Here is a 14191-nt window from a genome sequence, read left to right as displayed (position 1 = left end):
AAGTTCGTTCGGCCTCTAAGGTATGGTGCTGAAGTTAGGAGTTGGATGGAAGAGCCACGTGAGAGAAAAGCTTTCCCACCTCTGTGAGAAAGAACGAAGCAACACAGAGTCCGGTGGAGATGTGAGTGCCGTGTTGGACTCAGCTCTACCTTGGCACTGGCGTTAATTTGAGATTATATATATATATATAATTATATATACATATATATGCATGTATCGGTATACATGGACATATATATATATATACCTGTGTGTGTGTGTGTGTATTTGTTTGCTATTTGTTTTAGCACACTGTCCCATTCTCAGGTCTAGATTTGGGGCAGTTGGTCCTGGGGACAGGTTGGACGGAAGGGGCCAGGGTGCAGAAGAAGCCAGAGATAAGAGTGAGGCCCAGGCCCCCCCACGCACAGAACATGGACCAGCCATAGCCGTGGCTGATGTCGTCGGGCAGTCCGTACAGGTAGCGGGGGTAACGGGAGAGCTCAAAGTTGATTCCAGCCACGCACGTGCACAGTGAAATGATGCAGAAGGTTCCTGGAGGAGAGCGGGAAGGGGAGAGGGAGGGAGGAAAAAAAGAGAGAGAAGTTAGAAGAGCGACAGACAGATCGCTTTCCAGGCTGCCGAGGGTTGGTGCAGTCAGCAGGGAAATACCTCAGGGAAGGCGTTCACACAGAAAGGGGCTTAGTCTAGCCGTGGGGAATGAACCGAGTGCCACCAGTGCCTCAAATATTGATCTGATGCTGTACAAAGAAACCTTAACTGTAGCATTTTTTTGTCATTATGAGCACTCCCTCGGGAACCAGAATGCTTCACAAAACCACTGATTTTGCTGCAATTTTGCTTTACACAAATATGGAGTGAATTGTCATGTTTCAATAATTTTTTTTTGGAGGAAAAAGGGATCAAATTTTTGTTTAAATTCAGTTTTTCAGTGATGGATTTTATAAAGGAAAATATTACTAAATACTTGACATTCTGGCTTTGTTGAAACATACACTTGAAATGCCTTGGAGAGTTTTTTTTTCAGACTTTTTTTCCATCAAAATCTAAAATGTTCCACTCTACTTGCCCTTTTGAAATGCCACTTCTCGAAACCATAAATACCTCACAAAATTTGGATTCTACCCTCTGCCTGACTCCAGCCCCAATCTAGATGCCCTCTGCAGTGCTGGGGAAATCTTCAAAGCATCCTGTCCTTGTTTTCCATCTCCACAGCAATATTTCATTCCTTCCTGGCAGCACTGCCAGGACAGGCTTCATAACTCTGTCAAGCCGTAAGAGTTTTGGAAAGCCACACGCATCAGATGAGGCTGAACCTTAGCCTACCCAGATGAGTCTAATTTTGCTCTTTGGCCTCCAGCTTCAACACAGTTAAACTCCGGGCTCCTGAAATGTCACGGCTGCCACCTACACACCAAATAATGGATAGCTACAGACTCTGTGCACCCATCTCAGGAGATAACAGCCGCAGTAAACATGAAGTTCGTTCCTTATTTTTTCCTCTCTAATTCCTCCCCATGTAGGCCTCCTTCAACTGACGGAAGGCCCTCGGCACAAATGGCGGCCTAAGGACTGGTGGTAGGGTGACACACACACTGTTTGTGCACGAATAATAGCGTGCTGTGTGTGTTACCTGTACAGCACGTCCCGTCAGACCTCTGTTTGCTAAAAGCTGCTGGTGAGGAGTAGTCTAGTCTTCTTGGTCCTGCCCTAAGATAGTGAAATCCCCAAAGGAATTCATGCTCTGCCTCTGAAAAGAGCAACAAGCTCTTTTCTTCTGGTACTTTTGCCTCCTTTACCCCTTTCTGCCCCTGCTCCTGCTTCTCTCCCACAACTCTTCTCCTTTTGTTTCTCTGCTGCTTTGCTCTTTTCAGTTGCAGTTACATTGGAGAAATGGATTTTACACTCCCCTTTGAAGACACGGATAAGACTGTGTGGTGAATTCTCCTGGAACTAGGTACAGAACCTGGGGACATTTGTACAAACACATATACCACCAAAAATGTTTGGACTTCCTACCATACCCATCTCCCTTATTTAGTAGGCACACCCTACAGGCCTAGGATCTCTGTGCAAATCTGTCATGGACAAGCTGTGAGCCCGCTGCCACATCCCTCTCTGTTCCCTCTTCTGACCGCTGCCTCCCTTGTCTATTTGCACTCTCATCTCTCCTCCGTTGTGTTTGCCATTTGCCACTTGCAGACACTCTCTGTTGCAAAGGACAGGGGATATGGGAGCTCGGGGTGCCTCCCCTAATGCTATGTATGACTGCCAGATGGCCCGCCGAGCACTGCTCATAAACATTCACATTACGATAATGCCACGGGGTACCAGTCTGGACCAGACAGCTGCTGTGGTAGATACTGCGCCTGTATAAATAAAGACTGCCTTATTACCTCACCTCGGCACCCAATTAGCCTGCGATCAGTGCCGTGGACTTTGCTAGAGCCTTGTGAGACCCCAGGCTCTGCAGCTGTCTTCAGAGATGTCCTGTACCACTTCGAAGCGCAGAGCAGGAGGAAGGGGAGCCTCTCTCCCAGAATCCCGTACTCAAAAATCGAGTTGTTTGACCAGAAACCACAAACCCTCCGTGTTTTACCATGTCACTGAGGTTATCCAGCAATGTGAAGCTGTCTGGCAAGAACACGGCTGTCCTTGTGTGACATGTCAACATGGCTAGTGCGTTGTCAGACCGGGGAAAAATGATCCCTCAGAGCCACTGTGCTCTAAACCAAGCTCCATGGCTTGTTTCAAACGGTTAGAAAATGACATGAAAGGCCTTTCTTTTCTAGCAGGAACATGATAATTTCACTTCTCTTGAAATACATGATTGTTAGGAGAGGTGGGTGGGAAAATCTGTGCGGCCAGACTGAAACTGCATTTGGTAAGTACAAAAGGGAAGAAAATAACTTCAGATTTCAAATACTCCCCATGCTTTCATGCTTTGTCTTGGCTATTTTGACTACAAGCTCTTCAATGCAAGGAGTGTTGTTTACCCGTTGTATTTGCACAATGCCCCAATATATTGGCACTCCACCTTGCTGGGGAGATTCTGCCCCGTAGCGAACAGACAACAAAGAAGAATGAGTAACAACCACAGAGAACAAAGCGTATCACGAGCATGAGGCTTCCTTAAAAGAGGCTGCTCCTGTCCTGCCCCTTCAGTGGAGAAAGTGCTAATCCCATGACGATAAATAACGAGTGCCATGCACGATGTCAGAGGATGCATTGAGTGGTTCTCTGCCATTTGCATCCTGTGCTTCTGCAGGATGTCTTGTACAGCACTACGGGCACAGGTTTATCAGCATCCCTATAGTGCTATTCATTACAGACACAAAAAATGCCAATTAATACCACTGGAGGAATCATTGTGGCCATTATACGAATCCTATGTGTTGTTTGTATTCAGCAAAGCAAGGAAGGTCTAGCACTTCCAGTTAATCTGGCCTCTCACCAGGAGGGTTGCTGATGGAAACTGACTACTGCTACTGCTTTGTGACTGCTCTGTAGCTTTTCCTCATGAACTGGCAATCATAACATAAAAGATTTTCCATCCAAACTTTACAGTCATTGGCCATCACAGCAAAAGAGGCATGGGTGGAAGTGACAAAGAGACAGAGTTTTCCCTTGGAAATATAGCTTCTGCTAGGCTGGGTACACCACTGTCATGGCTTTGGCTGGGATGGAGTTAATTTTCTTCACGGAGACTCACATTATGTGGTGTTTGGGATTTTGATGGAGATAGTGGTGATAACACTGATGTTTCAGTTGTTGTAGAGCAGTGCTTACACAGAGCCAAGGACTCGTCAGCTCCTCGTGCTGCCCCACCAGCGAGGGGCTGGGGGTACAACAGGAGCTGGGAGGGGACACAGCCAGGACAGCTGGCCCCGGCTGGCCAGAGGGATGTCCCACACCGTGTGGTGTCATGCTCAGCAACAGAGCTGGGGTAAAGGAGGAGGAAGGGGGTGGGGAAGGATTCAGGGTGATGGTGTTTGGCTTCCCAAGAAACCATTCCGCGTGCTGAGGCCTGTTTTCCTGAACTCTTTCCTGCCGATGGGAGGCAGTGACTGAACTCCTTGGTTTGCTTTGCTTGTGCACATGCCTTTTGCTTTATCTAATAAACTGTCCTTATCTCAGCCCATGAGTTCTTGCACTTTTACCTTCCCAGTTTTCTCCCCATCCCACCTGGGGAGAGCGAGCAGCTGTGTGGTGCTCAGCTGCCTATGAGGCACTAAACTACCACAGTCCTTTTAGGCACCCAGTGTGGGGCCCGAAGGGTTCAAGACGATGACAGATTTGACTGGAGTGTGGTGTGTGCTAGACCAAATTTACAGGCGTTTAGCTGCCTATTGGCAGGCTCCTGTGCTTGTCACAGGGCTGGGCTTGCTTGTCGTACTGTATGTTAGAGTCCAGTGCTTGTTAGTGGCTGCTTTTAACCCCTTATCACTGTGCTTTGCTGTGCCCAGGAACATTTTGGTAAAGGTGTGGCCATCTGCCTGGGCTGGCCAACAGCCAGGGCATCGCTGCTGCTCCTGTGTTGTGCACAGGCTGGAACTTCAGCCTGAACTCAGGTCAGAGGGACTGAGGCCTGTGGATGTGTCCACATGGGAGCACAGACAGCCTGAAGCCTCTCTGGCCACTGGTAAGTCCACTCCAGGGCAAAGTAGCCTTGAAGCACCCGTGAAGTGGGGAAGTCCGTGCTATAGCAGGTACACCTTGCAGTGTCCGTGTTTGTGGATTGGGACACAGCAGGACACCCCGAAGCGGCTGTGGCTGTGGGTAAGGCTGTGCTGCAGCAGGTATAGCTCTGAAGGGGCTGTGGCACGTTAGTAAGTCCTCACCAGAGGAGGCAGGCTTCTGAAGGGGCTCAGGGATAAGGCCATGGCAGAGCGGGTACACCTCTGAGGGACTGTGGGCAATGGGCAAGCCCAGGCTGGAGCTGAGTGAGGACAGGAGGTCATAAGGGCTCACTGGGGATGTTCTGGTGCATGAGCTGGACGGGGGAGATAAAGACCATCGCCTTCAGCAGCCGGGGAGAGCAGAAGGCACCAAGTTCCTTGTGATGGGATTTATGCCTTATCATCCATCCTGAAACACTAATGAGCGAGACAAGGCAACAGCGGTGCTCCTGACAAAGGACATTCACATGTCACTGCAAAACGCTACGGACGGATGAGGGATGAAACTCCGTGTCAGGCCATATCTGCACTGCAGGAACCGCTGTTTGACGTGTGGTCACACCTCCAGCTGGGACAAGTAACATCATTGTTGGTCCGAGCCTAATTCTGGTTATGAGTCACAGCCCTTTGCTGTCGCTGGGTTGAAGCATGATTTCAGCACACAGAGCTGTGGGCCGCTGCAAGGAGTTTTATTTTTATGTGGTAATCATCCCTTTTCTTTCTAACCAGCCTGGCTGTGCAAGGGGCTGCAGTGCTTCTGGTTGCAGCGTTCAGCCCTCACCTCCAGGGGAGAACAGAAGCGCTTGTAAATGGATTGGTTGTGCTGAGCTCAGTACAAGCAGACTCAGAGCACCCATCCCAAATACCTCTGAATTTTGCCTCACGCTAGCACCCTCTGAACCATCCCCGAAGCCGTGCCCTCCTCCCACACCTGCACAGGAAGGTGAGCCTAAGGGCGGCTGGTTAACTGAGTGCCTTACAGGGGTGTGTTTCGTGTGGTGTTAGCACATGCTAGTAGGTGCCATCAGCAGGTGTCTTAGTGCCCACACATTCGGCCCTGCTACACGGTAGCTAATCCTAAAGGGCAGTCCTATTCTTTCAACAACCATTGGAGGCAATTCCAGGTATCTGCTCCTCTTGGTGTGGGAAGGACTAGGTCATTGTTATGGTCCTTCACTGGGTCATGTCTGGAGGGTCCTAAATCACCAGAATGCAATTTATAGGACTCCACCTCACTGCTCCTGTAGGGAAGGGGAAGGGGAAGGGGAAGGGGAAGGGGAAGGGGAAGGGGAAGGGGAAGGGGAAGGGGAAGGGGAAGGGGAAGGGGAAGGGGAAGGGGAAGGGGAAGGGGAAGGGGAAGGGGAAAAGAATTTTCTCTTTGGTGGTTCTCCTCCCCTTCAGGAGACATCATCTTTGTGAAGTCAAGGGAGATCCCAAAAGCCAGTAATTAAAATGTTCCCGGCACCACGCCCCCCTCTGAGATCCCTGGCTCTGTACAAATCATTTTCTTGTTATTTAGAAAACATTTCCTCCATGTCTGACTGGGAGACACATTCCCTCCCTTCCCCAGCAACAGGCAGAAATGACTCACGGGCTCACAGTGCTGTCAGATGTATAAAATAAACAAACCAAAAAATGGATTCTTTTCCCCTTCTGTTTTTTGCAGAGACGGAGATGTCAAGTATTACTTATAAACACTAGTAGATAAAAAGAAAAACACAAAGGTAAGGATTTTAAGATGTCCTCTGAAACCGAGCAGCTCTCAAATACACGCGACTCTCCTCCTTTTCAAGTATTTCTAGTGGCTGCCATTGATGGCAATTCCTGGCTAATAATGTCTTTGGAAGAAGTGCTGTTTATTTAATTATCATAACTTTTTCATTATAGGGTTATAGGAAAAAAAATTCATAAGTGAAACAAGACCATCTTTAGTTTCTCTCTGCCCTGCTAGCTTTTATTGTTTTCAAGGTACATCAAACAAACAAATAAAACGGGGTCTGATCCTAAAGTGGATTGTGTACCATTACCTATTTAAATTATATCACAATCAAATGAAATTATTAAAGAATAAACCAAATTCCCTCCCAACACAGTGATGACAAAAGCCTTTTGGAGGGAGCAGCTTTGCAGTAAACTCCTTCTGTGCATGGATTAAACGCCTCAGCAGCACACAGCTCTTGAGAACACTTTATTGCTCTGTGCATACATGCACAGAATATAAATTATTGCTTAATTATGTACCACTCCAGCAGGAGCAGCTTGCAGCATCACCGATAGGTTGCAGAATAGCAAGGGGTTTACTGGAAAATGGCCCTTATCAAAAATCTGAGCTGGAAGCCAAAGTCGGACTGGGCGATGGAGGTGCAGTGCTGTGTCCGCACGAGCCCATAAACCCAATGGATGCGTCCCCCATCGTGACTGCAAACACTTAGAGGCGTGCTCCTTGGGTTCATGTAACAGTACAGTATATGGCAAACCACTGCAGCAGTTGAGGGCTGAGCCTGAGTTTGCTGTGCTGGTACAGCTGGCAGCCTGTACCTCGCGCTTACACGTGATTTATGGGCTTGCACACGGTGACCTTTCTGCTACCACACCCCACAGCGTGGCACCAGGAGGGGACACCCAGGCTGTCAACTGCTACAGCAGCGATAAGCAGCTGAGAGCACGCACCCTCTGCAGCTGTGAGGTGGTACAGAAGGCGAAAGAAATGCTACTGAGCTAAAAGGCATGTTTTGGTAAAAGGGATAGGGAGAAAGAGGGGAGCTGATCAAAGCCTGAGCTGAATAACCCTCTGATTCCTTTAGCCATGACCCAGCCAAGGTGACCTAGCAATAATGAAGTGACCTGACTGCAGCCAGTCAGCAAATGGAACAGCTCAGGAACTTGCAGCCACAACAGAGGAGGCAGCAAAACCCGTGCCAGGTGTAGCTGTGGGATGTTATTCAGTATCTTACTGGGAGGATAAGAGAAAGAATGTCAAAATAAAGAACCATCCTAACCAAAGATTAGTGAAGTTACCACAACTCTTGGCTGGCCAGCACCATGCTTGGTGACAGGCAGAGGCTGCCAGCAGGCTTCTTGCACCCCCTGCAGCACGGATCTCCCCGGGCTGCCCGGGCAGGGCTGCTTCGTTACGCTCTGAGGCCAAGCTCTGAGACAATTCGTGTGACTCTGTCACATTTCCATCTTGTCAGATGATGAGACATGTGAGTTTATTATCTAACTTCATGCACTCACTTCTGAGCCTCAGCATTTTGCCAGAGCTGATGAGAAACCTGTAAGGCCAAGGCTGGACTTGCCTCGTCACAGGGCATCTCCCATGGCACTGGGAATCCACACAGCACTTCACATTCGGTGTTTTAACAACCACGTCATCCTGCCTCTCTCCAGGCAGGGTCCTTTTACTCCAGTCAGGAAACTGCACCTCTCTCAGAAGGCGTGGTTAGCAGAACCTTGCATTTGTAGGAGATTTTAAGTTGCTGAGGAGTCTTCAGACTGATGTTCTTCACAGCTGAGGGATACAGCCAGTGAGATGTAATAGCCAGAAATCAAAATAAGATACAATTGTTTTAACAACAAAGAGCACTGGGCACAGGCCACCCCCGTGATATTTATGTGAGTGCCTGGAAGCAACCAAACCACGCTAATCCCCTCTGTGCTGCCATGAAGGATCCCAGGGCATGGAGGATGCTGAAATCAACTTTCCTGCTGCAGAGGCAATACCTGTACAGCCCCCACGGCACACACAGGCACACGGGCACGGCTGCTTTCCGTAACCCCTGGAAGAGCCAGGTCAGGGCAAGCTGGGTGGAAATGAGGAGGTCTCCACTCATGCACTTTCCGCCTGGTCTGGCTGCTTTTTCTGTGAAATTTCCAGTGGCCTGCTGAGCTCCTCTGTCCAGGCAGATTAGACCAAGTGAGCGTAGCAGAGATTTGTCCAAGGGGAATGTTGTTTTTCTAAGCAGACAAACCAAGGAGCCACAGTGAATTGAAGTCTTGCTTCAGTTTCTGCATTTAACAAGACTTGCTGCACATACAAATTCACTCCCTTCTCTTTCTGTAAGGAATTCTTCCTGTCCAGCAAACCATGCCAGTATCACTTTTCCTTCTGTTGCCTCTGCACTCTTCTTTCCTCTTTGATGCCAGGCATGCAGAAGACTCGGTAAATATTTTTTTTTTTTTAAAAAAAAACAACCCAATAATAAATGTCAGTTTTGTTTTCATTGTCTTCCTTTGGCCTTGAAGCATCTTGCCATTGGAATTCAGAAGCCAGCCACAGATCAAAGACCTGGTGATGTTATTAAGGGATAAGGAACAACCCCAGAATTTTAAAATAACACACAACTTGTTTTCCAGGACTGTGGGTGGGGAAGTCTTTTGTATTCCTATCGGATCTGTCTCCACTACTTTGTTTCTACTTTAATTCACCTTCTGTCAGCTCCCCCAAAGCCCTACTGACATCCCTGAGAAGTAAACTAGATTGCATGCCCTTCACAGACTACACGAGAGTTTTTGTTCTCATAACTCTTGAAGGTACTGACTCTTCTATCAGCATCTCCTGTCCTGGGGAGTGAGAAATTACAAGTCAGTAGAGCTGACTTTTAAAACAACAGACACAGGTATGTGAATTGTGGGTTGTTGTTTTTTTGCGGAAAAGCCAGAGTGAGCTGACCCTTTAGTTTACTGTACAGCAAGTTCAGGGAGGCAGGCTGATCCATGGTAAGACTGAAAAACAGCAAGTTTATAGGTGCACGAACACTACTTGTCCTGCCTTCTGATCCAGACTATCAGATCTCTGCACCTCCAAAGCCTTTCCGCTCCTTCTTCTAAATGCTAATGTACTTCTGTGATCAGGTACAAAGATGCTGGAATTGCTTGTGTTGGCATTTCCCTCAAAGTGTGCAAGTGAACATCTAGGAGCATCAAAAATGAGCCACGGGAAAAAATCCAACATATTTGAAGGCTGACTTTCAAGTCAGCTCCTAATGTTTCCATGGAGATCAAATGCTATGGAGTTGACAATGAGTTCTCTGGTTGTGCCATTCTTTTCAGGAAAAAAAAAAAAAAAAACACCTCTAAGAGCCTGGACCCTGCAGTACAGCCGTGTTATTGATTTGAAAAAAAAACAACACACAACACATTTCTATCTCCCACTCCACCCCTATTCTCTTATGGAGGTGTTAAGTCTTAGCTCCCTGTTTTTCAGGGCTAGGTCTGTCAGTATTGACCTAGAGAATCAGCTCCATTCCTCAGGTACTGAAAAAATTCCCCAGGCACTGAAAAAAAAAATTAGCAGCTAATGAAAATAGTATGCTTCTGTGAGAAGAAGGACATAGCTATGCTATTCAACATATGCCGTAGGAGATGCAAAGATGTGTGTGATTCCCCTTGAGGAGTATTACGAGCTGAAATTACAAAAGAGCATTTCAGCAGAAGGTACTCAACAGCATACAGAGAAGCCCGTACAGTGAAAGGAGACAATCCTTCAGGTTTCCAGAGAGCCCCCTATTTCATTTTCAAAATGGGTGTTGGCATTAATGAATAAAAGCAAAATGTGCTCTCAGCGCACCAGTAAGCATACAGAAGTACTAGAAGTAACGATTTAAGGCAGTGCCCTAGCTCTGTCATTTAAGTGCAATACACTGTGGGCCTTGTCCCACCTTGCCTTGCAGTTAGCTGAGCAACTGATTTTGAGCTAGGAGGCACTGAGCAGGCTGCCTTGACACCATGCTGAAACCCCAAAAGATGGCAAGGGGGGCATATGTTTACATGGATGATTTCCGAAGTGTTTATTTTTGGAGTCAAAATAGGAAATTGGATAACATTCAAAAGGGAAGTGAGACTAATTTCTATAAGATGCTCACTAAGGGTTAGTAAGGACAAAGAAGCACCTTCAGCCTCATCCATGCCTGTGGACTGAACATATATCCATATATATCTGTATATATGTGGGCACGTATCCACGAGAGTCCAGCTTTTGATACACACAAGAAAAGGAGAGCAACTCCTTAGGCCCGAGAAACACGGTGTAAAATGAAAACAGAGACCATGACTTGCAAGCAACCCTGTCCATGAGGGATGCCACAAGCTGTGTACAAGAAACCTGCTTGAAAAGAGAGACTGACAAGTCCTGAAAGCGAGGAGAAAAGGCCATTTTAAAGAACAGGCTAACTCTTATTATCTTCCTATGCATGTGCTCTGCGTTATGTTGCTGCCTGAGGGGCACTGAGGCCCGAAGCCTGCATGGCTGCTCCAGGCTCTGGGTCTCATTGCAGGTCCCCAGAGACCTTCATCAGCTCCTCTGTGCCCTCCTCAGCACCCTGGTAATGCATTCGACCCTTTTAAACAACCAAGAGCCTTAGAGGGGTTTAAACATTTAAAACCTATTAACGCCGTACATTAACTCAAGTTCATTCCAAGTCAAGGCCTTAAATCACTTTAAGCATAATGCAATATTTAACCAAAAGCACAAGGAGGAGCAGAAGTGTGCGTGTGTGCTGTGGGAGGTATGGGAAAGGGGGTGCTGACCACGTCTCCCCGAGGCTTCTTTCACAGACTCACAACCCATTTATGACATCTCCTGCTACAGATCAGCCTTTGTCTCCATCTGGAGGTCAATCCACCTAGGCAAGTTCCTACACTGGTCCGAAAGGAGTTTTGCTGAATTAAGTTCCTCTGCAGCCATCACTATTTTAGTGTCTCCCACAGGATGAAAATGTGATTGGCATCTCATTTCTTGCAGTGATCCAGCTTCTTTTGAATTATGAATACTTTTTGAACTGGCAAAAGGTATTATGCCTCTGCGAAAACTCTGTTTGTGCCAAGCTGCACTGCTCAGATCACAGCCACTTACTGCACACCCCTGTTTTAGCAGTGTTATATCACATGCTGCTGCTTAAGCTCTGTATGCACACAGCTGTGCATACACGGGTGCACTTGCACTTGCCTTTCCATTTGGAAAAAAAAAAAAAAGATTTTATGTAAACTTGATAAGGCTGTTCCTTTCGGGGAAGAAGCACAATAAACTGGATCTTCTGGGAATGAGGTAGTGGGAAAGAAAAGAAAAAAATATCACACAAAATGTCTTCAGTGTTCAGTGTCATGGATTGATCGTGTCACCACAAGTGCACATCCAGAAGAATGTGGAGACACCTTGATCATTCATGAGGAACAGACATCCCAGGCTCCCTGTTAGACCCACCACATTTCCAGACGGAGCCCACGGGATGCCTTCTGATTTCTCGTTTTGTTTATCTTTCTCTTTGTCTCCTCTTGGCAGCTGCTGCGAAGGTACTTCGTAACTGCCGAGGAGACGTCAATCACGGAGCTTTGCCTCACACTTGCTGTATTAAATCATTACGTTTTTGTTTCTTAAATTATTCAGCAGCGGGATGATTATTTTCAGATGGCAGGACCACAGTTGTGCAGAATAAATACTCGTATTTTCTCCCGCTCTGTGCTATTTTCAAAGTACAGTGAGTTAAATTTGGGCCGCAAATGACTCAACAGCTGGTAACGATCCATGGCTGCAAATACACAGATGCTTCAGTTGTCAGCTACCAACACACGCAGAGCGCAGGCAGAGGAAGCACAGCACTCGGGCTTGGGGAGTTTAAAGACGAGGCTCTGCACGGAGGCAGGGAGTGGAAGAGGATACAGATGCATGCGGCACATCTGTACCCGACAACTGTGTCGTGCTGGCTCCCCAGCCCCATTTCAAAGCCCTCCTTTCTGATGGGGTTTGCATCCCGCAGCATCCAACCACCCAGCACCACAGCCCAACTGTGCCTGATGAGGATGAGAGGGATTTGTAAAAGGTTGTTTCTCCCCAGATTAGAGTATAAAGGCAGGCTGGGAAGAATGCGCTCATACATTCGTAAGCAGGTTGTTCATTTCTTTAATAAACATCCTCTCCTGCGTGTCTGAAATAAGCATTAAATTGTGCCAGCACACCTGCATAACTTTATTTTTTCTTCTCTCTCGCACATCTTTCCTGCCTGCTTATCTCCACCACAGCAGACGGCACTGGAAAGAATAGGAGGTCACCTCTGCTGCGGGGAAAGGCTGGAAGCTTTTGTAACCCTGACCTAAGCCCTGCGAGGACGGACAGGCTGCGAAGAGCAATCTCTCTGCAGCAGTCTTGGGTGGGTCAGAAGAAACCCAGAAGAGCAGCAGAAATGGAGCTGGCAAAGGATTCTCAAATCCCTCAGACTGGCAGATCTTCACTGGAGGGGTGGAGGAGGAGAGCACACAAAATCTTCCCAATGTTCCTAGCAGCAAGCACTCATACAGAAAATCGGAGAGGAAAAACCCCATAAAGCTGCTTTCTATGGCCTTTTATTACTGGTGAGGAAGGGGATTGCAGCCTCCCAGACGATGCCCCAAGTCCAACATTTCACTCAAAAATGTCACCAGGCAAAGGCAAGAAACGAGATGTTGTGGGAGACTACGGATCGTTTTATCACAGATATGCATGGTGAAGCTAAATCACATGAGTAAGGGCATTTGGCAGCTGGAATAATTTCCAAATAGACTAATTAGAGTCTGAATTATTAATGGTAAAATTTATAATTGGCTCAAAGCAAGGTTACAGCAAGAAACATACTTGACTTTGCAAAGAATAATGAATATTTGCAAGGGCAGTAAAACGATACGCTTCTCTAAGGAAACTGGCAGCAAATGGGGCAAAACCCCTAAAGTGATACTAAAGCACGTGGCACAAGACAAAACTGGCAGAGACAAGAGAAAAGAGTAAAGAGAACAGGTAAAATAGCAAACAAGCTCAGAGATGATTTATTGCATTTATATGCAGTAAATTTGGAACAAAATAAGACAATGAAGAAGTCTCTCCCTGAAGGGCTGCCTTGTTAGGCGTGCAGTAAAAAACCTAACGATTTCACTGAAATGTGTTCTCAGCGCTGACAAACTTACAAAGGGAAAATACATGAGTGTGCAGCTGAAGGACAGAGCTCTGATAAGGCTGATAAAACGTCACTCTTTGTGGGTCTTTTAATACATTTACAAAGGCAAGTGATGTAGCTCTTGCCAGGGATGTAATTTGGTCAGGGATAATTCTGTGCTGAAGCAAGTACTGGAAAAAAAAAAAAAAAGATATTAGAAGCACCATTTTATATTTCCAGTTGGGACAAGGGACAGCATTTCAGGAGGGATGTGCACCATGGTGGGCAGGGGAGGGTGCAACCACTGCCAAGACACTGGAGCGTGCCCCATGGGGCTGTCCTGCACCCCACGTTCCCCATGGCAGGCATTGATGAGGAGGAAAAGGGTTCTGGAGCATTTGGGTACAAAGTCCCAAAACTAGGAATAAAGAAATGGAAATGCTATTTCAAAACAGCTGGCTGAAATGAAATACGCACTGAACTGGGAAAAGAGCAGGCTGTCAGGGATCGCATTCAAAAGCTGATTTTGTAAAGCAAGTACAACAACAGCAGGCGGGGAGAGGTTGGGTTTGCACATTTGGGGAAGGACAGTCAACCTAGCAGAATCTGAGA

General features: G+C 47.1%; 1 protein-coding gene across 2 annotated transcripts in view; it reads right to left on the bottom strand.

The window, feature by feature from the left end:
• Window positions 1-226: 226 nt before the first annotated feature.
• The window catches only part of TMEM178B (transmembrane protein 178B), a 194892-nt gene continuing 180927 nt past the window's right edge, over window positions 227-14191 (bottom strand). For both annotated transcript variants that reach the window (XM_032208084.1, XM_032208085.1), the window contains one exon: window positions 227-534. In XM_032208084.1, the coding sequence (XP_032063975.1) occupies window positions 284-534 (251 nt within the window). In that variant the 3' untranslated portion in view covers window positions 227-283. The remainder of the gene's footprint in view (window positions 535-14191) is intronic.

The sequence above is a fragment of the Aythya fuligula genome, chromosome 1, assembly GCF_009819795.1.
Source record: "Aythya fuligula isolate bAytFul2 chromosome 1, bAytFul2.pri, whole genome shotgun sequence".
In the NCBI taxonomy this organism is placed as follows: domain Eukaryota; kingdom Metazoa; phylum Chordata; class Aves; order Anseriformes; family Anatidae; genus Aythya; species Aythya fuligula.
This window is presented reverse-complemented; position numbering and strand designations above follow the sequence as displayed.